Source organism: Neodiprion pinetum, chromosome 7 (genome assembly GCF_021155775.2).
Source record: "Neodiprion pinetum isolate iyNeoPine1 chromosome 7, iyNeoPine1.2, whole genome shotgun sequence".
Lineage (NCBI taxonomy): Eukaryota > Metazoa > Arthropoda > Insecta > Hymenoptera > Diprionidae > Neodiprion > Neodiprion pinetum.
Window position 1 is genome coordinate 15,445,740 of NC_060238.1, and position 25,761 is coordinate 15,471,500.

The 25,761-nt window shown below is 41.5% G+C and overlaps 1 protein-coding gene across 1 annotated transcript in view; it reads right to left on the reverse strand.

Annotated features, from left to right (window-relative positions):
• Positions 1 to 4,517, reverse strand: part of LOC124223693 (coiled-coil domain-containing protein 142) — a 752,117-nt gene extending 747,600 nt beyond the window's left edge. The window contains exons 1-2 of the mRNA XM_069137953.1: positions 4,486 to 4,517; positions 4,081 to 4,213 (exon numbers count right to left, since the gene is read on the reverse strand). Coding sequence (XP_068994054.1) covers positions 4,081 to 4,213; positions 4,486 to 4,517 — 165 coding nt within the window. The remainder of the gene's footprint in view (positions 1 to 4,080; positions 4,214 to 4,485) is intronic.
• Positions 4,518 to 25,761: the final 21,244 nt, after the last annotated feature.

Consider the following 25,761-nt stretch of genomic DNA (forward strand, 5'->3'; position numbering starts at 1 on the left):
ACAAATATATGTATACACACTGGCCGCGTGAAAATTTGCACGTGATTAGAACTTGTGACACGGCAAATTACCAAAACACTCGCGTTTGCTTCGTTCGCCGCGAGAAGTGAATGTGGACGGTACGCGAGGAAACGCAGAAGTGACGGCCGCGCGGATAGTGGGGACAGTGGGGTGTGAGGGATAGTACTCGGAATCCGAAGAAGTTGATTCCTTCGAGAGTTTCAAATTTCTGTGAAATCTTATAGGATTGTGCCGGATTTGATGTACAACAGTAACACATACCCTGACTTTTCGTAGGTCGTATACGATGCAGAAACCAACCCAAAACTCTCTAGCGTATCCGTAGCGTATACCATCTACAAGAAGTCACGGTATGTAGTTTTATAACGATTTCCACCTAATGAGTAACTTTCAGGTAGTTCGTCTAATGTAAAAAAAAATTTTGGTAGCATCATTCAGAACTAGGCGTAATTGACAAATGAAACGAAGCAAATAAAGTATGAAATCCTTATTTGTTGAGAATTAAAAACAGAAAAAATTGGCAAGCAAATTCTTCATCAGAATTTTAACAAGGATCGGCCCTGTAAAATATTCGCCACGAATCTTGAACCGTTGTATGCAGTAATTGTATGTATGTACAATGACATAGATTTTTTGTTAAACACATCCGGTTCAGAAACAATTTCGCGTATGTATTAGGGTAATCTTTAAAATAGGCTCGGACGATTATCAACCGGTCCACCCCCCCCCCCCCCCCCAAATTTGCTATAAATAAATAAATAATGGTCTGTTTAAGAGCACAATTTTTCATCTCAACCCTAAACCCTCACGCCTATACTTGCATATATATACTTGCGTGTTTCCTGCAATTTCGGTATTTATTTCACTGCCGCATCTAATCTTTCGGTCAATAATCTGTAAGTATGACAATTTTGCGGACATTGATGCTACTATTAGATGAGGATATCCGGAGCGTATATGGGGCATTCTATGTCAATTATTCGCTATTTACATCTGCCTTTTCGACGAACAGGAATTAAAGGATAGGTATTTTCGGTTTTGTTAATGATTTTTTATCAAATCGATGAAAAAAGGCAGATTTAAGTGGTGCGTACTCGATAAAGAATGCCCCAAAACCCTCCAATAAAATAAAAAAGAATAATTTTTTTTGCGGAACTACGATTCAAAACGAGAAAAGAAACAGTATGTTATTTGTTTCGGCAAGGTATCGAATAGTTAAATGTGTGTCTCGCGACACTCAAAATCGTCCTCGTACATTTACGCACACTCGCGTGCAATGTTTACTTGCCGTCTCTGCGTCAAATCTCGCCGCTTGCCCGTGTCGCGACTCAAAACCCATCAGCTGTATCTCATGTATTGTCTACTATCTCGAAATCATGTATGTGTATAATCTATGTGTTCTCTCGCTCTGTAAAATCTTCACTCTCTGTAACGTTCTCTTGCGATACGCTCGGTATCGCCGCATCAAAACCAATAAAAATCCTCGGTTACTGTTAATCATCATCTCTCTACATCTCTACATCATTTCGTTTCATTCACACTAGTTCTCATCACTAATTCGCGGATCCCACGTCGATGATCCATATCTTTTTGCCATCTCTCTAAACATTATTTTAATATCGGGTTTTGGAAAAGCCATGAGCATTTAAAAAAAAATTGTGCGATATTTTGATAAATTTATGGTGTTTGGATGGGTTGAGACAAACATCTAAAATATTTCAGAAAGACTGTTTTTGGCAGGTACAAGAAAGTGTAAAATTTTTAATAGGATAAAAATTGGCCGAGGTCATGGGTTGGTCGGTTTCGCATGGAATGCCCCGTTTACGTATAGTCGGGCTACGTGCGATTACGAATAATCACCGCGATTGTGAACTGATGTTACCATTTCCCAACGATGCCTTATAATATGCACGAATTTCAAAATCTAACGGTTATTCTGAGTGAGTTGTACATTTTTTCGTATCCACCTAAAAGCCTATGCTCTCGTCGGCACTGCAGATTGTTGCTTTAGCAGAAACATAGGGCGTGTGCGTATTACCATGTCGTTTTACCATCTGGTACCGCTTCGGTCGACTACAGCGCTTCTGGAGGTTCAACGTTGAACTAAATTACAGACTTCTCGTGCATCAGAACGGGCTCCTGTCACCTGAAAATCGCCCGCACAAATCGTGCCATATTTACAGCAAATTGACTGGTGCTATAGGTTTTCCCCGATTACGTGTGTGTTTTTGTACGTCGGTATCTCCCTGGCAAAACTGAAAGAAATTCTGACATCGTACAAGCGGTGAATATTCAACAAGTCGCTAGCCCGATCGGCCATGTTTGACGCGACGTGATTTTATTGAGTTCATCGTTATTTTTATTAGACGTTATCAGTGATCTGCGATAGTAGTGACTGAGATACAGACGTACAATTTTATTCAAGCTATGTTTTGAAAATTTTCCCAGTCAGATTCGCACCCCCGTTCTATCAGGATTTGTGCGGGTGATTTCCCCGCTTCTGACGTCACGAAATATATATAGGACATGCTAGGTCAGCGGCACCTCAACTATCTAAATATATAATTTCGATACAATTTATTTGACTTGTTGCCATTTATTTCATTAATTTTGTCTTATACTAAATTCACATCACATTCATAGAAGAAATGTGAATGTACGATGCTAAATCAAAATGTCTCAAAAACATAAGTATGGCACTTGTACCTGTTATGCATCACACTTGTCAAAATGTGACACCTTCACAGGTTTGTTCCTCGCCTTACAGATATGATATCGGTATGGCACTTACTGACTTATCTTCTAGAGATCAAAATCAAATAAAAAATGTTTTTTTCAAGTGCGTACTTATAATACGTGGGTAAGCCAAATTTGACATCTTTGAATCAGTATGGCGGGTATTCAGAGACACCGGAACGGTATGGCATGGCCACGATCGGTGATGAAACATCTCTTTCTATCACTGTGCAAAAAATTAGCTCTGTACTCGTAATTCAATAGAGCATAAAAAAAATGACACGTTTAATGAGGTATGGCGGACAGTTTGAGACGCCGCATCGGTATGGCGTACAACTCTTTCATATTTTGGCTATCTAATAAACAATATAAAATAGGAATTAACTTTGTACTTATTCGCCAAGGGCTTTTTGTGACACATTCAAAAAATTGCGCAGTTCAACGCCGACGCCTACAGGCCGCCATACTTGCGTTTTCCTGTTATTTATAAAACTGGTATAACTTCTCAAAAAGTTTTAACGATGTATTTATCATACGTGCTTTTCGCTGTTGTCTCCAGGTCTAACATTGGATCTTATGGGACCTTCCACTCTATCCCATACTCTTTGATCACGACCAGCTGTCCATTACATACAATACATGAACGTCATGTCTGACCTTACCCAATCTGAATTACCTCTCGTAAATCCATACTTTTTAAAATAAGGACACACAGTGACTGAATGCAATTACTGAAATAAAATATTAAATGCACATAATTATCAAACATAGCATTTTTGTCTTCTATTGTGACATGTATTTCCGATGGGTCCAGCAAAAGTGTTTCACAGCTCGGACTGGTTCGGAATTCAAATCCGGGTACCTTCTCATTCCGGGCAGCAGCTCTGACCACTGAGCTACCCAGATCGCTTCTGAAATACCTTTCCAGATCACGAGCTGATTAGGTTGAGAAATTCCACGTTACACTACATATTCCCAAACATCGTCACGCCTTCGGTTAATTTCATTCAAGCTGTCTACAGCGAATCGGGGTTGTAAACACTGTAGGACCGGAAAATATCCCCTTCCCCAGTATACCGATGGTCAAATTCGATTTTTAAATACTTAACGGTTGATTTAATTAGCATTAAGAAGAAGGTGTGAAGAAAAATCAACATTATTTTACCTACACCTTAATTCATATCGAGAGATATTAAGAACAAGATGGAATTACCTAATTGCAATATGAGGAGCAGTTCTGACAAGACAACATTTTCAAGTGGGAAAAGCCCATGTATTTAAGCTGCATTATTGTGAAGATGATTTATATTACTTGCAGCTTACCTGTAACAATCTTGTAATTGAAATTTTTTTCAATGGCACCACCATGCTGGGACAGTCGTTACAAAAGATATTGGTAGGAAAGTCCCTCACATCCGTATTTGACTGGAGCATATGCTCGTGAATGTTTGTGAACCTGAAATATGGAAATTTTCATTCAAACTTGTTTATAGCATAGATGAAACTAAATAAAATAAAAATATCTTTGCTATCGCTGATTAACTTGTAGTCGCTTATCACTGTCTTGATGTTATTGTGCGAAACGTCAGCAACCAATATAACTTTCAGATCAAGTCATTTCTCTCATCGAAAAAAATTATTACAGTAGATGCAAAACCGTATCATAAAGACAGAGTTTTATTTTATTCGTAACAAGACTGCTCTGAGAAAGCTTTTTTTTAATATTACATATTTCTGTAGATGATATAACTTGTTGACATTGGCAATACGTTCAAGAGTTATTGAGGGCGTAAAAATATTATCAAAATGTAGTACGTTAATGAGTTATTCATCAAGGTATTCCATATAAAAGAAGGAGAAGGTTGCTTAATTTAAACAAGAATATTTCCTAACACATAGAAAAATAAGAGTGGTATCGCACATAATTGACATGGGTTGGCTGCTTCATTAAATGAACGAATTTAATACGATGTTGCGTGAAATACGCCTGATGTATTGTAATGCGTATCGTTTAGAAATAAATTGAAATTATTGAAAAGCTCTTTTCCAGAATCGTTGACGATGACGTTATCCTTACTACTATTAACGGAATATGCATCATTGTCAAGCAAATCTTTCTGAAAGGGGGAAGAGAATCGAACTCTCTCCGTTGAACTAGATTCTGATGAACGCACGGGTTTAAACACTGTACTGTTTATTGAATCGAAAATACAATGGTGAGTTTGCTCGACAACAAAAGATGTGTTACACAATAAAGAGTTATCGAAATTTGGGCTACCTGACTTCCCATCAGGCGCCTCTCGATAAAAATAACAATATTCCTTTATTTATCACAATTATGTTTTCAAATACATTTTTACTAGCGTAGAGTAGAGCAGGGGTTTGGTAGTGGTAGATAGAAACACCCGCATTTGCACCAGGGACAAGGGAAACTGCCGGAAACATTGTCCAGGTGTAGCCGGACCCGAGCCCACAACACCGACCAGCAGCTCGGCGGCTTTAGGAGATGAGCGTTGTTTATAGAAATAGTAGCTGAAAACGTGTCTATTTGTAGGTAGGGGTCTCGGGAGATTCTTCAATTTGTCACCAATCAAATATTTATCCACCGTGAAATCGGTCGACATTTTCGACTCTCCTCGAGACGTGTGCGTTGCATAACAAATATCCCAGTGTTTGAACCTCCTCGTGCCGTACCGTTCTCGAGAAAGGTCGAGGGATGCGTAGCGTAGCGGTCGACGGGCGAACTAAATCTTTGCGCGAGCTATTCCCGACCGCGAGAATATGGATGTTCTATTTTTTTCTGACCGCAGAATTTATCAAATATTGTATTCAATTTTTGAGGTGATACCCATAACGCAAACGGTTTTTTTTTCACTTATTGCGAATGATAGTTTTGAAAAATAGTGAAATAATCAAGTTGAAATCCGTTTGGGACCCAATTTCAACATAAATTAAAATGATAAGATTTGAAAACTACCTTTTTCAAGAAAAAATCGGACATTCTAACAGCTCAAAGGGATTAACAAATTTTGTTTTCCAATAATGATCCGTCCTAAACTCGATAAAATGGAAAAAAAAAAATTAAAAATCGAATGTGCCCGATCTTCCACTTAACCGACAATACTTATCTTTCGCCAGAATTTTTGTTTCTACTCAAGCTATTTCAGGTGTGGCCCGTTAAAAAATCGAAAATTTTTTCACTTCGAAACACCCTAATATATTTAAGTTATAAGCGTGGTTCTTATGACTTAAAAAAGGGGTGCAGAAATAATAATTCCGAAGTCCCAACGACTTGTTTTGATGTACAAACGATACTATAACATTATACTGGGTGTCCCATTTTGATCTTACATCTGAATTATCTCGAAAAATATTGCTCTGATCAAATTTTGTTTGAAACAAAAGTTTTAGAATTCAAAGGGAGACGTTCAAAAAAAATTTTGTTGAAGGTCCCAAATTTACAATAGCGACGCTACGATGGCTGACATGGTTTTTTTTAAGGGAAACCTAACTTTTTTTTATGACAAAACAATGCATTGCATTGAAACTAACAACTTTTGTAGGAAACATTTTTTGATTTAGATTGTGGTTTTCATGTTGGAACTCCATTTTTGACTATTTAGCGCTTGGGTTGTTTGGGTTTGTTTGGGTTTGTTTGGGTTTGTTTGGGTTCGTTTGGGTTTGTTTGGGTTTGTTTGGGTTTGTTTGGGTTTGTTTGGGTTTGTTTGGGTTTATTTGGGTTTGTTTGGGTTTTGTATGGTACCTTCCGGACAGCGCTAAATAGTAAAAAATGGAGTTCCAACATGAAAACCACAATCTGAATCGAAAAATGTTTCTTACAAAAGTTGTTAGTTTTAATGCAATGCATTGTTTTGTCATAAAAAAAAGTTAGGTTTCCCTTAAAAAAAACCATGTCAGCCATCGTAGCGTCGCTATTGTAAATTTGGGACCTTGAACAAAATTTTTTTTGAATGTCCCTTTTTGAACTCTAAAACTTTTGTTTCAAACAAAATTTGATCAGAGCAATATTTTTCGAGATGATTTAGATGTAAGATTAAAATGGGACACCCAGTATTACCACCGATCACAAATAATTACATAAATAATAAAATAAATAATTACAACACTAACAGTCACCTAAATCAACAACACTGTCGGTTCTGATGATCGAAAATACAGGCTTGATTTGATTTTACAACAATGAACAACAATTTACAATACACAATATACACTGCGGAGCATTCACTATAATACTAGTGAATGTCCCGAGGGCCTGTAGCCCACTCCTTTCTCTCCAAAGGCGAGGGCTCCGCGGTGTCCACTATAAGCTCCCCTTTCCGTAACCCCTTCGGCGTGTTTATTGGTTCCGCGGATAAGTTTGGATGACCAAGCCATAAACTTACATATATATATTGTAACGTGGCATTTTCAATGCGCGTTCCACACGGCTCCCCGAACCCTAGACGGAACCTAAAATTAGGGAGCCCGCGGATCAGACCGCGGCTCATGTCAAAAAAGAGCGCCAGGACAACGGTCACGCATCCGAGACTCTGAGAGGGGACCATTGTCGGCCTAGCGAATACGACCTTTCAGGATTTTTGTTTTTTTGGGTGGAGAGTAAATGCGGCATCATGCAGGTGATCGGCAGCAAATTCGAACGATATTACCGGATGGCAGTCGCGGCGGATCGCGATTAAAGGAGGGCCTCACACAAGGCTACGGAGATAAAGTCAACGGAGAGCTCTGCCGCGAGGAAACCCAAGGCGGACGAGATTCCCGTTGGTGGCCGGCGAGCCGTAGCCCCCTCTCCGTCACCCAATTGATGACAGGCAACCTCGCGAAGTCGTCACTACGCCACTGTCGAACTACGTGGTACCAGAGACCGGACAGCCAATCAACACCCCGCGACAGCGGGATTCAACGATAGCGATAAGCTAGGCCGTAAGAATTTCGTAACGAGAACCCCAATTAGATTGGGAGAATTTTGACTAAGGATAGTGCCTATGTTCGAGGCATGTTCGAATTGCGGTTTCGATTTGCAGAGTTCGTCACTTGAGTCCTGGCGACATTTCGCGGTGGTCACATGATAAAACGAACAAGTAAAGGCTTAGTGCGACATGGCAGAGACCGCTGTTGGCGAATTCCTGGTGTGGATGCGAAGCGGTAAGCGCTTTTAATTCTTTGCGGACATATTTCGAGTGTAAGTTAGATTGGCGCACTGGAAAACGGTCGGCCCACTTGCTGATTGAGTTAGAGTAGCACTCGAAATTTGTTGGCCGATCTCCTTGATGATGACCGTAGCCTGAGTTTTCGCGATAACGCGTAGAGTCAATTTGATCCCTGTAAAGTCTCTCGTAGAGTCACAGTTTCGAGTGGGGGACAATTTCGGTTCGAAATTGAGTGCAGCCAAATTCCGCTGCACAGCGTCTCGTCGAGTCCGCGTATGTGAAAAGGGTCACCTCTCGTGTAGGTCGCGTATCATTGTGCGTAGGCGCTCGGTTTAGAGGGACGGGTTGCGAACTTTTTGGAAATAGCGACTACGACTGGAGCTCGGATGCGTCATAATATGCTATACACAAGCAGGAAAAGAAAAGCTTCATAGATTTATTAATTTGGTCGCGATTAGCGCGTCGAGTCACGTTCTTTCGGTCTAGTTTATGAATTATTGTGTATCAGTAAGGTGGCGACTAGCGCACGTAGGAATAAGACATCACCAAGATTTATTAACGATCGCGCTTAGCTCGTCGAATACGATCTCGATTAAGTTTTTGTCTAGCGGATTATGGTTAAGTGTCGATTAGCGTCGTAGTTAGCAGAGGACGATCGCGGGCAGCGCATCGAGTCAAAATTTTGTTTGTGGTTTTTGTGAGTTAGGGTATTATTAAGACAGCGAATAGCGCCCGTAGGCAACAGAGGTCTTCTAGATCTACTATTTTTTGATGTTCTCTTTTTTTTTTTTGTTAAACCTAAGTTTGTAATTTTGAATCGCGCCTAGCGACTTACGGGTTATCATTTCGCTGTATTTGTAATTGGAATCGCGAAGAACTACTTTCGCACTATTATTATTTTTATTTTTGTATTATCGCTGGCTAGAAATATATTATGGGAATTATATATTAACTTGGCCAAACCACGTGTTGGCGTACGTGTGCTGTATCTCTCTCTACCCAAAAATTACCCCTTCCCTCTCCGCGGTACTGAGCTATCGAGTATATGGTCGCGGTATATCGCATTACCGATTTCGAGACGTGTTGATCACGCCAGGCGCCCAACAAATTTCGCTATATTGTTTCAGGTCCAGGGAACATCGTGGACGCCGATTTATTGTGCACGCGGTAAGATCTCGGTCATTTTCTCCGAGTGACCGAGAAGCGGGAAAATTCCACGTCATAATATATATATATATATTTCCGCTTCTCGGTCACTCGGGAAAATTCCTTGTCATAATACGTATTTATATGTCGGAGTATCACAAATCTCGTTAAATAATTCCATTACGTAATGTATGAAGTGAATAAAAGGATATTTCTTTTGAATATGAAACTAAACTGAATGAGCGTCAAGCGTTATCAGCAAGCTAAGAGTATAGCTGAATGACGGAATCTTAGCAACAAACAAATGGTTTGTTTATAACAACGCTTGGACGAAATCGACAGTTGCGGGTTAGCTAGAGAGCATACCAGACGTGTCGGGATCGTTACGCAAATTATGAATAGTCAACGCCCAAATGTACGCTTTACATCTTCTCCGCCTTTCCGAGGCTTTACGCCGACATATATATATATTATATATATTGTAAAGCGATTTCGTCGAGGGATAATAAAATAATATGCTCGGTTACCCTACGGCGCAGTCACTAACCTGAATAATTAAATATAGGGAGATAAGAAAGAAGAAAGATATGATTGTTGAGCGCCAGACGCACATGCGTCAGAAAATGGATAATTAGAGAAAAAGATATAGGTAAAGGTGAAGGTAATAGATAAAGGTAAGGTAAGGTCAGGTTCTACGACGGTTTTGCACAGCTTGCTCAGTATAGACAAGATAATGGTAGAGGGGAGGGGTTGAATCCAATCGATAAAATAAGAAACAGGTGAAGCAGAAATAGTATCGAATATATTGGTTAAGAAGCGATAAATTTTAATAACAAGCAAATAACTGAAGAGATTGAGATACAATTGAGATAGATGCGATAATTAACAATATTTACAGCCAGAGAAAAGTTAAGCGAGAGATTCAACAAATAACGAAACGTTTTCCGAATAAGCGCGAGATATGCGTAGGCTCGCGATACTATGATTCAAGGTGATGATTAATACGGTTTTATAATGAATATATGGAGCAGAAGAAGATGTACGGTACTTGAATTAAGCATTGATCGAGTGAACCATAAAATATGAGAAGCGATTATAAGACACATGCGAGATACAAAAATTGTAATAGTTATCACATTACCAGAATTATCAGCGATATAACAGAGACAGGGAATTATTGATTACAAGGTAAATTCAAGGAGACAGGTCAAGTAGAGAATTATTATAAGATATGGAAAATAACAGGTAGTACGTAGTCTTTAGTTTGCGGTAAGTGCGAAAAGAAAGAGCGATAAGGTTCGGTACGGTAAAAGATAATTTAAGGTAAGACAAATAATATTCAAGAGAATTAATAGGCAACATACGACAAACCAAAGAGACTACGGACAACTACGATCAGCGATATTAACGAAGAAAATAATGAAAAAGGTGTTAGGCGATACGGCGCAATACTCCAATGTCAAATGAACGACGAGCGGGACCACGCGGCGATGAAAGATCGCTCCCGCGGTACACTCACTAAGATAAATTAATCAAAGGTAATAGGTACAGAAACAGATATGAATTACTCAGAGAAAGTATAGCGAAATAGTGATCCTCAATAACGATGATAAGAATTGATCATTTAAGAGAACGCGCTGCTATACAGCGATATTAGACATTTAGATATTCTAGAAGAGAAAGATAATGAAATAAAGCGATAGTCACTAACAATGCGTAAGTAATAGTCAACCGGTCGCGAGGTTACTTGCAATAAGAGGTAGAAAGGGACAAGATAAGAAATAATACGGAATAAGACACGAGCCCAGGTGGCTCACGCAGACCAACTGCAAGATAAAGAGAAAGAGAGAGATAGAGATACGATATATATTGCAAGTAATCTAGTGGCTTCACAAAATAGAAAAGGAACCTCACTTACGTAAAAGAAGATATAACAGGTACTAGAGAATGCGATACGATAGCGGTACCACGAACTTTGGTAGCGATAACAAGAACACGTCTGCTATTAACGAAAACTGAAGGTAGAGTGACGAGACGAGCGATGATCCTGAATTTCGTTGTGCTGCTGTCACGTGATTCTTCCTCAAATTTGCGATATTCTAATTGGACCGGCAGGTCGCGTAGGTCTGGTCTACGGATAGGCGGCGATCATCCCTCGCAGCTTGTTTTTCTTCTACCTCGACGACAGGTATCGAGGTATCGGGACGTCGGAAGATAGTCGGAGATGTTTTTCCCTCAGCTGTGCGGTATCGTTGGTGACAGGGGGGGTCGTACCGCTCATGTGTTGCGATATTGAGGTGTGCGATAATATTACGTCACCGATCTCTTGGACTTGCGGCCGACTGTACTTCACTTCTTGCTTTACTGGTACTTCCCGTTGTAGCTATTTCGTTGACGCTGCATCCCGGCCCTCGCTCATCGAAGCCCTCATGCCGGAACGATCTGGTGGTGATGGCCCTCGACCCAGATCCCCACACTATATCCACCAGATCCACGTGGTCAGCATAGTCTAGCCTATTTCACGCCGCAGTCCTTCAATATGACGGTTCGTGAAGAGAAAACCGTCCTCTATTTGATAGACAACGACTTAGTAGGTGTCATGATTGATTCAGCTTCAGGCTGATAAGTATCTTCGACGGGAGGCTTTGTTGTGTTTTTGACGCACAGCCCTGTACGCCGTCTGGCGATGCATCCGAGCGGTAGAAGCATTCGTTCGTGGGTCGGCTCTTGGCCGATAAGTCTCAAATAGTTGGAAGTACTGTTTGCGCCTCACGCACGACCCTGTTCGACAACTAGATAGGCATCCATCCGGAGTGGTTTCAGCGGTATTCGTTCGTCTGTAGTCGCTGGTGGTTGGTGTTGAGCTGGTACGTGACCCCTGTCAGGCAGTGTCCTGGTATCTTGACGCGAAGGTCTCGTAGATGGTTCTCGTAAAGCGTTACAGAATTAGAAAATAGAATAAAATTAGCTTAATAGAGAGAATTCAACTTAAAGATAATTAGTCGTTCATTTTTGGAGTATTGGCCTCAGACGTGCTTTCGTTATTCTTAGCGATATTTGTACCTAGAGAAGTGCGATAGTTAAACAAAGTGACGGGGTACGAAATACCACGTCACAATATATATTTTCCCGCTCCTCGGTCACTCGGAGAAAATGACCGGGAACTCACCGCGTGCACAATAAATCGGCGTCCACGATGTTCCCTGGACCGGAAACAATATCGCGAAATTTGTTGGGCGCCTGGCGTGATCAACACGCCTCGAAATCGGTAATACGATATACCGCGACCATATACTGGATAGCTCAGTACCGTGGAGAGAGGAGGGGTAATTTTTAGGTAGAGAGAGATACGTCACACGTACGCCAACATGTTATTTCACAAAGCAATAATGAAATTAGACAATATATTTCCAGCTAGCGATAATGCAAAAAAAATAAAAGAAAAGAGAGAACAAAAAAAAAGTTTAATAAATCTAGAAGACCTCTACGGCCTACGTGCGCTAGTCGCTGTCTTTATCATAACCGCTAATTTACAAAAACCAAAAACAAAATAGGACCCGACACGCTGCCCGCGATCGTCCTCTACAGAATGGCGCTAATCGCCAACTTAATGATAAACTCCTCGACGGAAACGGAACCGACTTCTCGGCCGACGCTGTCCGCGATCGGTAATAAATCAAACAAAAAAAAAAAAAAAGAAATAAAATTGCTTATGCCTACGGGCGCTGATCGCCACCTTATTACCAACTGATAATACCAAAGTCCAAACGGAAAAAAGGCTCGTCGCGTCACCCGCGACTATCCTCTACAAAAGAAGACTCTTATTAACACGCACCCGAGCTCAACTTTCTCCGCGACGTCGGGACGCGGTTCGCGATTTCGAACGCTCCCCTTTCGACGGCTCGCGACCTACACGAGAAATGAGATTGTATCGTACTGATTTGACGTGACCCCGTGCAACGGGATTTCGTTGCACTCAAATTACAGTAGTCTTGCCGCAACTCAAACCCGGGACTCGACTCGACCTTCTCGGTCACTCAACCGTGGCTCTACGTTAGTACGTGCAACTCAGGCTACGGTCACTAAGCAGATTTATCGGCTAAAGAATTTCGAGTACTTTCGTTAACGCAAATCTTCGATGGCTATCCGTTCCTCGGCAAGCCTTTATTTAATATCCCTCGAAATTCTCTCGCAAGAATCTTAGCAGCGCTTACCGCTCCACATCCAAGATACGAATTTGCCAACTCTCTCGTAATCCTTGGCGGCCATCATCTTCGCAAAACAACCTGAATCTTCCGCACAACTCACAAAACCCTTAATCATCAAACGCCACAAGACCTCCCTAATCTGTCGCCAGAACTAGAGTGATCTCAGATGGCCGATCGGCCGCAACGCCGGTCTCGTTACGCTAATCTTTCGTGACATCATCACCCTAAGAATGCGCAACAATCGATCTGTCATTGATTTCGGGGATTGCGCAACTTGACGCGCACCTGTCGTCGCCACGCGGCGCAGAACTTAATGCTAGATCGCGATGTCGTCTTCCGCGCAGCTCTACGGGGTCCTGGGGTTGGGCGGGGTGGTGCTCCCTCGTCGCTAGCTGGTCTCTCGCGGTTGCCTCGGTTGGGCGTAGGCGGGGTGAGCGGGGAGGCTGCGGCGCGCCGGCCGCCAGCGGGAATCGCGTCCGCCTTGGATTCCCATGCTTCAGGGATCTGCGTTGTCTCTCCCTCCGCAGCCTCGGCATCCTTCCCGCGAGATCTCCGCGGTGTCGCCTTGCCTCGAAATATCTTCGGCGTCGGAGTCGGTCGCTGGCTGGTAGCCGGTGTACTCAAAAAAAAAATAAGAACAAAAGCCTGCAATATCTTGTTCGTAATTCGCTATTTCGTCCCTGACGAAGCGCGGGTGCGTGACTCCAGTTCTGGCGCTCTCTATGATTATTTCGCGACTCGATTTCCGAAATCCTTATTCCTTGATTCCGCCCAGGGTTCAGGGAGTACCTTGTAACGGGCAGGCCTAACCGAAATGCCACGTTACAATATATATACAGGCGTGCATTTCAAAATATGTGTATGATTCACATATTTTTAAGAGCTTATTATTACACTATAATAATGAATAGTTTTGTTTCATTGGCAATTTTGTACTGAGTAAATGTAGTACAAAGAATTTTTTACGTCTGATCTATTATTTATGTTTTTTCAACTGAATTTCAAATAGTTCGAATAAAACATTTAGATTATTCAATTTGAATTCAAAGTAACAATAAGTTTGAAAAAAGGCGAGCAAATATTATCAATTATTATAATTAAGCATGTACTCTAGTGATGTGGCGTAATTTTCGTGCTGATTTCGATGATTTTTTTTTATGATATTACCATTTTTTGACCATATACTACTGGTGCATTAAGAGGAACAATAATATTTTTTCACAGCTCATTATTAATTATTTTATGGTCATTTTTTTATAACCCAATGGACACTGTTAATAGAATGCTATGGTGAATTATAAGAAAAATATGAAAAGAATTGTACTAAGGTATTTGATATTTTAGTATATCTAATTCTGAAGTCATATCAATTCGGTCAATCTTAGGCAAGACATAGAAAATCTAAGTGAAACCTATCTTAAATTAATCACTGATATGAATTCGTAGGTATGTGTCCGACCTTCTCATTTGTCTCACACTTTTTCTATGTTTATATCTACTTTTTTCTTCTTATTTATGCTCACTCGATAAAAGAAATGGGTTATATTATATTTACTCATCTCTCCCCAATTCTCTTTCTGTAACCACGTTCGAAAAGAGTCCTTGTGTGTTCCGATTGTGACACGTTCGCGGTTCAATCACCTATAAACCAAATGGAGCGATGTATAATAAGGAAAAAAAATCGACAACCAATATAATAACGGCTTTGTTTTATGAATTGACATTACATTATTCATCAATTGATTAGGTGTTATCATGTTCGTTTCGCTGATTTTTATTCATAATTTATCATTTATTATCAATGATAGTAGTATAGATATGAGAGTTCTGACCCAAAAAATGGCAAAGTACCAACTCCCACCACCCTTCCGATTTTATAGGCAGCCGGTATGTTACCCCCACTATGGTAAGCCTTATCCATGATATTGTTAGCAGCTGTTAAGATGTGTGATGTCACCAGTATTTTCGCCCGATTTTGCTGTCAGACGAGCAGCCATTCTGATAGCAGCCATTTTAATTTTTGCTAAGCCGCATGAACAGCGATTTTGATTTTTGCTTCACCGAATAAGCAGTCATTTTGATTTTTTCACCGTCACCCGTAAACTTTCACGCTAATAGTTTTTTACCCCCAGGGCGAAAAATAATATTTTCGACATACTTCGAATACATTCTTTTGTGTTATTCGACCGAATGGCGACACCGAAATGAGATAGACCGGGGCTGTTGTTGACGATCCGTAAACTTTCACACTAACAGTTTTTCACCTCCAGGCTTATTTCCCTTTCGATTGGATGAGCGGTATATAAAACCTGCGCCTATTCCGATGATCACACTGTTCTCATCGTCTCTTTGCGTCGTGAACTGCTCTTACTCGTGAAACAGCACGAAACTGATTTAAACGCGATGGATCTAACAAAAGTTAACCTCGTCAGCCGTCTGGAGAATCCGGCAACCAAGAAGATGTCGGAACGTGAAATTGGAAAGGTGTACAACATCACCGGATCACGACTGATCAAAACGAAATTTGGGGTATGTGTTCTGGCGACGATCGATAGAGAATACAACGTCTTCTTACCACCGAGAATCGCAGGAGTTCTACAAGAAGATTCCAATCAGCTGCCTGAAATGTGCAACATGGCTAGGAAAAATCGTCGGCAAATGAAATACCTTGGTGGGGAATTCAATAAGTTTGAATTTTCATGCAGTTATGTGCCATAAATGAACTATGCGATCCCCCTTTACTTCCACAAAATTCATCCACGAGGGGATAAAAGCGGGTGTGCTGGAGATGGAATAGTCAATCTTCCACATACCATCCGTCAGTATAATCGAGCGCAACATTCTCACTCCTGAACATGGCGATGATCCTTGACGTGCAATGTTTTATTGGTCATAACATGAAGTTTGTACGCAAGGAAGTCACAGTTATGAATGTAAACGGGTCGGGTCTGGATTACATCATTTTCAAGCCGCCCTATGATTTGGCAAGCTTACCACTTGAATTTAGAGCTACCGATGTATGGTTGACGCACAATCACCACGGAATATTATGGAATGCGGGCAACAAATCTCACGAGGATATGACGAAGATTGTGAGAAAAATGGTTGCAAATGCATGTTACGTATACGTCAAAGGGGCGGAGAAGAAAGCATGGCTGACGGAGATCGTCGATGGTACAATAAGGGTTATTAATATGGAAGATTTGCACATCACACCCCCTGCACTGGAACAATTGCGATATATGGAAGCGGCATCCTGGCGTGACTTGAACCACGGATACTTCCCATCGCATAACCTCTGGCAGGCAGCAGCGCTAGGCTCGATTTGGTATGATGACAGCCCTGAATACATCCCGGCATACAACTGCGCCTTTGAAAATGTGCAGCGGCTAAGGAGTTGGTATTTGAAGGAGTGTACCAGCTCCCTTGAGAAATCCTTCCGTATGTACAAAGAATTAGACGGTTTAAGGGCGATGATGTCCGAGGATATAGCTTTTTTACCAAAAGAATTCATCTACGCGTTCGCATCAAACGCCATCGATGATGTGTGGGATAAACTGTCTGAGAATATGAAAATGGATGACAAGTGCGCCATTTGCCACAGATGCCTCCTACATTATACACCGGGACCCGATGACGATGTAGCTGATGGGCTGAATCCCCGAGTAAAAGACTGTCTGGAATGCAACCGTCTGCATAAAAGATGCTCACAATATGCGCAAAAATATCAGTAGAATTCATTATAATTATATTACAGTTTACGCATAGAATTCAAATGGAATATTCAATAAAATTATTCACCAATCTAGGAAATAGAATTTATTACAATATATATCCCACCTTATACATAGCATATATCTTTATAAGTTTTATCTGTTCTTTGCATATGTTACGTCTAGCATACCACTACTCTCTATTTTTCCTACTCGCTAACTCTCCCACAGTTCTTACATTAATCTCATGGTCTCTGTCCTGTCCTCTTATCTCTACGTAGTCTCACGCTATTCACTATCGTGCTTACTCATCAAATTCCATTCCCTACTCCTAGCATTGTCACACCTTTTCTGCACCCGTACGTTTCACGTCTCGAGGAACACTCCTATTCTAACTCTCAACAACGTCACATCTGGACTTCTTACATAGCTTCATACAACACACTTCGTTTTTACCGCCATCTCAGCTTTCTCGAAATAAATATATAAGTAATATCTCAAACAAACCCTACATTATTCAATCCTCATCCTGATTTCCGGTTGACCTGGAACGTAAAAGCGAAGCCAACCAGTTTACTCTTACCGCTCAGGAGTAACTCTACTCACGGACGTAACATTGGTGGCAGCGGTGGCCTTCGCTTTCCGGAAATCCAGTGATACAATTTTACGTGTGTGCTACGCATGAAGTGCCATCTGATAGACCGGTTCTGAAGTGTGCAGGCTCAGTGATGTTAATAGAAAAGTAATACTACTGTGTGATAGTGTTGAAGACACTCTGAAAGCCATATTCTACGTTTAACGCAATCAACGATCTCTGATTCACACGAACGTCACAAACAAATCCCTATCTCCAAATCGACATTGCTGAAAAACTATCTCCTGCTGCTACTACGACGACATCTCCATTCTTCACGACTTCAAGTACAACACAACGCACACCGACGTCATCACCGCCTACAGACACGAAATCGCTGGACCAACATCCTCACGGAAGGATTCAACATTTTCTTCCATTCCTCCTCTTCATCTTCACTTTGTAAGTCGACAAATCCTAGATTAAAATTTACAACATGGCTACCGAAAACACTTTTCCGCACCTGCCTCTTAAAGATGCATTAGCTCTGATTCCCACGTTCAATGGCACTAATATGCCCGTATCCGAATTCATAACTAAAGTAGAATGCGCAAAACAAGCTGTCTTAGCCAGTGAACTGAATTTATTCTCCACACTCATTCGCACGAAAATCGAAGGCGACGCGAGTAAATATATAGAGTCAGATAATTCGGATTCTCTTCGAGATTTGCTATACTGCCTAAAACAGGCCTACGCGTCTTAACAACACCTCCCAGATATCCAGCTAGACCTCGCACAATCGGCACAGAGGCGAAACGAGAGCGTTCTAGATTACGGTGCTAGAATAAAACATCTGTTAAGACAAGCATGTGAATCAATAGATGCCTCATAATCTATCAGCGATGCTCAAGTGCTAAAGAAAAAGATCAAAGAGACCGCAAGACTAAGATTTATCAAAGGGTTACTGGACGAATTGGAAATAAGAGTAGCTCATGAGAATCCACAAACCCTACAAATGGCTATAGACACGGCCACCAAGACTGAAAAACTATTATCAGATAGACTTAAACTAGCCTCATACCGTGATACTAACTACGGAATACAAAACCATATAAAATGTAGTATATGTAAATTAACCGATCACATCGATAAATATTGTCCAGAACAACCTTCGGTATTAGTAGTGTGTAGATACTGCAAGAAGGCAGGTCATAGTATAGAAGAGTGCAGAACGAGGCAACGCAACAACACAACTTGCACGCAGTGTGGTCGCAAAGTGCCGCTCAAATAGGTCCCAATATCCCCAGAATCCAAAAATCCACCAAGATTCAAGAGTTTTCCGAAATAACACTAATCGTCAACAACAGAACAATCCCAATACCCAATATCGAGCAAGAGACCCGACAAACCAACCTTTAGACTAGATGCGAAACGACAGTCAACGCCCACAACAGTATAACACACCAAATCCTTCACGATCGAACTTCAGGGTTAATTACGTAACACAAGACTACTCGAACGAGAATTGCGATGCGGGTGTCCACCCGGAAGTTTCATACGAAGCAAAGCAACATCGCGAATATTCAGGCAACGCAAGCCATTTAAACGAGTTCAGGGACGGCCGCGCGGACGCATCGACCTCCCTCAAACCGAAGCAGCGTCAAAACCAAACGTCAGCTCCGTACAAATAGAATCTGGCCCTCCACAGATTTGAACACAATGCCCACAGTCTTTGAATGGGTACGTGACACTAATAATAGATACTGGCGCTAATATTAATTTGTTAAAACTCGATAAAATCGACCCAAGAGTCCACGTCACAAAGACGGACATCAGGCAGATTTCAGGGATAACGGAAGAATCCATCAGAACAATAGGAAGTCTCTACATCGAGTTAGCTAATACGCGCCACGAATTCCATCTTGTCGATAACTCCTTCCCTATCATCGAAGACGGTATACTGAGTGCAGGCTTTTTACGTTCGGAAAAGGGACTATCTGTTTCAAAAACAACTACCTTATCTCTCGCGAAACCGGCGTTATTCCCTTTAACAGGCATAGAACCAACACAAAAACACCACCGCGTATCCTCATAACATCTGTCACACAAACACCGAAGGTTCGAATAACCACCGGTGAACTCACACGACAACCCAGCACATTTATAGTTGACACCGGTGCTGATGTAAACATAATTAAACTCGGAGCAATACATCCGCATGTTCCGTGTAAATTACTCGAAGGTCAGATCCACGTTACCAGTGCTATACATGAACCAATAAAAGTAGTAGGAACAACTAGCATTCGAATCGGTGACAACCTTCATATATTCCATATAGTTGACGATCTGTTCCCGATACAAGAAGACGGAATTTTAGGATCGATATTTTTACGGAACGAAAATGCAACGATATCTTTCGATACAAAAAAAATAATACCGAAAAATACTAGCAAACCATTCAAACTCCTAAACGAAGACTACATATTGATACCACCACGAACGGCTTAGGTGATTGCACTAAAAATTTCGAATCCCTCGGTAAAAACGGGATTCATACAACATTCGGAAGTAGGCGCTAACATATTCCTGGGACAGGCCCTGGTTACCAACCAACAAGGGTTTGCTTACGCTTATGCAATAAATTCCAACGAATCAGCTGTGGAAATAAAAAGACCGGTCGTAACACTAGAAGAAGTCGTTGAACTCGCGAGCACCGCCACGCTTAGTGCAAAAACACACCTAACGCATACAAGTACGGCAAGCAGCGGACAGGTCTTGCTAGCACAGGTCTTAGACGGAAAAAAAAAGTCTCTTTTATACTTGCTTAAACATCCTTGCATATTATTTATACCACTATGTCAAATTTTGTTAAAACCTAGTTGTACATTATTTTATTTTTGTTCGTGACAGATATTTAAATAAAATGTTCTGAGGAGGGCCCCCACCAGGGCCGAAACGTTAACACGATAAAAAAGTGTTTTGAGTTGTGATCTTCATATCCAAGAATAACATTAATCGAAAAAAAAAGGATCGAGAATCGCGTTCTTCCCACATCCCCAAATGACGATTCAAGACGCCTTGAGATTCTGAAAGAAAACTTACGATTGGATCATTTGAACGACGAAGAAAAACAATTAATAGTGAATCTTGCTATCGAATTCAACCATTTATTTTTCCTCCCGGGTGACACCCTGGGACATACAAACTTAGTCAGCCATACGATCCCTACTACCAATGACGCACCAATTCATACCAAACAATACAGACACCCAAGAGTACACAAAGACGAAATACAAAAACAAGTGACCAAACTCCTTGATCAGAACATTATCACACATTCTTCATCTCCTTACAATTTTCCGGTCTGGATCATCCCCAAGAAATCAGATGCTGGCGGCGGGAAGAAGTGGCGGATGGTCATTGACTTCCGGAAACTGAACGAAAAAACCATTGGCGACGCTTACCCGCTACCAAATATCGTCGATATCCTAGATCAGCTAGGCTCCGCAAAATATTTCTCAACGTTCGACCTGGCTTCCGGGTTCCACCAAATTCCAATGCATCCCGATCACAGCGCAAAGACCGCTTTTCCGACTCTTCACGGCCATTTCGAGTATACTAGAATGCCATTTGGCTTAAAAAATGCCCCATCCACCTTTCAACGTCTAATGGATCAGGTTCTATCGGGATTGCAGGGTACAGATATGTTTGTCTATTTGGATGATATAGTCATTTACTCCCGATCCTTGGAGGAGCACAAAACCAAATTTTGGAAACTCATGAAGAGTTTGTCTGATGCAGGACTAACCCTGCAGCCAGACAAATGTGAATTTCTGCGTAAAGGAGTAGCATACCTAGGTCACGTCATCACTCAAAATGGATTGAAACCTAATCCAGAGAAGATATCACCAATAAAAAACTACCCAGTTCCCAAGAATCCTAAACAGATTAAACAATTTTTAAGCTTGATAGGCTACTGCCGAAGATTCATTCCTAACCTTTCGAAAATTGCTAGACCTATTAATAATTTGCTAAAGAAGAATAGCCCTTTCCTATGGACAGCAGAACATCAATTTGCGTTCGAAACACTACGCGATAGCCTGTGTCGAGAACCGATACTGCAGTATCCAGACTTCGAAAAACCCTTCATCCTAACAACCGACGCTTCAAAGTATGCAATAGGAGCAATACTTAGTCAAGACAAAGATGGCGAGGATTTACCAATCGCGTATGCATCGAGGGTCTTACAAAAGGCCAAAATCAATCACTCGGTGTCCAAAAAAGAATTCTTAGCAGTCGTTTATGCCGTCAAACATTTTCGTCCTTACCTTTACGGTAGAATCTTCACCCTGGTAACAGACCACGAACCACTAAAGTGGATCAAAAACGTACGGGACCCGACTTCTCGTTTAATGCACTGGAGACTGAAGTTGGAAGAATATTCGTACGTCACAAAACATTAAAAAGGAATAGCGAACTCCAACGCAGACGCGCTTTCCAGAAATCCACCTGTCGACAATTTCCGAATTCTACCTATTACCTCAGAACGGCCACGACTCGATACAGAATGTTCATCTACTGACGCCCACAAACGCGCCAAAGTAGCACATCAATACCCAACACGTGCTCGCGAACCAGATACGCTGTCTTCGTCTACCAGCGCTCACAAACTCACCAAAAAAGCTCACTAACATCCAACACGTGCTCGCGAACCGGATACGCTATCTTCATCTACCGGCGCTCACAAGCGAATGAAACATGTAGACCAGCACCCAATACAAGCGCATGGATCTGCACATGAATCCACCAGCCCTTCCCCACGAAGACGAAACAAAGCATTACAAGACACTTCGACTTCTACTGGTACCTCTGACTCAAGTGCCAGTATAACTGACAATAGCAGCGCAACGGAGGCACCGATCATAGTCGATAAAACTACTAATCAAGCAAACTACAGAACGAGTTCAACCACTCACCTCATCTAAATCACACCAAAACTCCGGTAAGCCCCAGGGTTGTAGTGTTAAAATACGTGAAGAACAGTCCGACACACTGAATAAGCCAACACCCGAAGCCACTACCAGTAAAGGACGAAATTACGCCCCTCGATTCACGGAATTCGTAACAGATCTTAACCACCTACCATTAACGCATAGTAAATTTATTCAAGAGATACGCGCCAATCTCCTCGACAGACAAGATAACCTGGCCCACTGCATCTCGGCAGACTGCAAGACATCACGAGGAGTCGCGGGACAACTAATCAATAGGAAAATAATCACCCGAGATCAACTACAACAACTAGACCCTGAAGTAACGAACGTATTGACACTGCCACATGGTAACCGCCTCATTTACAATCTAGTAACCAAAAAATACCACTACCAGAAACCAACTGAAGAAACACTGTTCAACGCCCTAGTGAATCTAAAGAATTGCTTAGAACAAGACAAAGTCAAATCGCTCTCGATTCCAAGACTAGGCTGCGGCTTAGATAAGTTAGACTGGAACCTTGTTAATCGGATGATCCATTACATATTTAAAGACTCCGACATAACGATCACCATTTGTAATTATCAAAACCCGACTTATGACTCGACATCTTCTGAATCTGAAGCAGACGCATCAACACCCAGAATCCCTGCTCCCCCTTCAACTCGTCGGCCAATGCGTCGGACCGGCACTAGGTCAGCTCCAAGACATGCTCCGGTTTCTACTCCCTCGCGCTACCCAACTGATATCTCGGAGAGTGACTCCGTGACACATGATCCGGAGTCAGCTGTTGAAGACACGGATAGCGATGCCTCCGTTGTACCTACGGCAACGCTACCACCTTTAGGATCACAACGTCGCGACAATCCCGAAGAGCGAAAACCGGACCGCCCCCATATTGACAATGACAACTTTTGTTGCTTAGATTACTTCATACAAAATCAAAATGACATATTACCAACACCCAACGTAACCGAAACTAATGACGGACTTCTCATGTTGTGCGACAATTACGCTCATTTTGTATCAGCTAATTGTGGTTGGACAGAAGGACTAGAAAAACAGTTGATAGACGGAAATCTAATAAGCATGGAATCCTTTCAAAACCAGAATCTAGAAATATCCGACGTAATCAAAACTCGGTTGAAAAACAACATATACATATTCACCCTCGTAGTGAAACCACGTCAATCAGACCCGGGCAGACTTGACGACATATTCTACACGTTAGTTAACTTGAGGATTATCTTGTCCGGACTAGACATTCGGTCCATATCATTCCCCATGTCAGGACCAGGAGTTGATGATATTCTACGATCTATCTTTAAAAAAGTCATTTATCACATTTTTGCGGATTCAGACATTCGAGTAACACTTTGTAGAAATACTACAATTATACCAGACGAACGATTACGCGAAGACATGATCAAAGAGTACCACGAGTCACTGATCGGAGGACACCAAGGCGTTACAAAAATTTTCAATAAAATAAGAGAAAAATATTTTTGGCCAAATATGAAAAAGCAAATTCGAAATATCATCAGATCTTGCGGCAGTTGCCAGAGGAAAAAACTAGTCAGGATCAAAACAAAATTACCCATGGCAATCACTGACACGCCCGCAGAGGCCTTTGACAAAGTAGCTCTAGATTTATTTGGTCCACTCCCTGTTACGAAATCGAATAACCGCTACCTTTTGACGATCCAGTGCAATCTGACCAAGTTCTTAGACGCTATTCCATTTCCCGGTGCTACGGCAAAGACGATAGGGACAGTATTCGCTAAAGAATACATCACGCGCTATGGATCTCCACGAACTATACTCACTGACCAGGGACGAAACTTCATGAGTACCGCTTTCAAACAAATATGCAGGCTCTTCAAAATTAAACAAGTACGAACAACCGCCCATAGACCGCAATCAAACGGCTCGTTAGAAAGAAGTCACCTCGTAATTACCGAATACATCAAACATTACACCAAGGAAGGTAAAGATTGGGATGAATTCATACGTTTCGCCATTTTCTGCTATAATACAGCGAAACACGACGGTACACATTATTCACCTCACCAGCTGATCTTCGGCTCGGAAGCTAAACTACCGACAGATGCGATACTAAGCAACACATCCACGCATACATACGATACATTCCTCCTCGATCTAATAGCGAATCTCACAGACATCCGTAAACGCGCCGCGTTGAACCTGAAACAAGCTAAACAGAAAAGTAAAGAACACTACGACAGAACAATTGACCCACAACGATTTGAAGTAGGACAAACTGTCTACCTATTAAACGAAACAAGGTCAAAATTCCAAGATCATTATAAAGGCCCGTATGTAATCAAACGAATAATAGATGACGTTAATGCCGAAATATACCTCACGCTAAACAAAACAGAAATAGTTCATCTTAATGAACTGAAAATCGCACATACATCGCAAAATCTCACATTAACCCCTTCAATAGCAAACACAGTATGACCGACAATAACAAGACGCGATTTGCTCAGTAATCATGCTTTAGCAAACTCAGTAGAATATGTATATCGTTAGAGGGCCAGTGCGGAAACCACCGACCACGATGAAATACCGTACAAAATACAACAACTTGACGTTAATCCCGGCATCCACTTTAAACAAATAAACAATCTACGGACATTTAACGAAGAATGGACGCTAATCAACTATGTGGATCTTGGTAACATGTCATCCCAGTTATTAAAAATTACAGACTATTTGAACAAAATACGCGAAAAATGTACTACCTCAGCAAGTAGATGCGAAACGAGTGACCATATAGAATTGTTAGCCAATAGAATAAGTACAATCAAAGAATACCAGAAGCAAATAAAATCATTAATTGGTCAGCGCACAGTTAACAAAGCACACCGGGAGCTGGCCAAGTTAGCAACGCAACGCGACAAAAGAGGAGCCTTAAACTTTGTGGGAAGCCTCTCCAAATCACTTTTTGGAACACTAGATGTAGAAGACGGTGAATACTTGAACCAACAGGTAGATAATCTATACAACGATACAAACCATCTAGCAATCCTGCTAAACAAACAAACAAATATAGTGCAATCGACACCAGGCGCATATCGTAACGAACTAGATAACGTTGCATCCCACAACGAATTACAAGACCGCATATTGGCAACCCTAAGCAACCAAGTGACTATCTCGGGAAGATTCATGTCCAC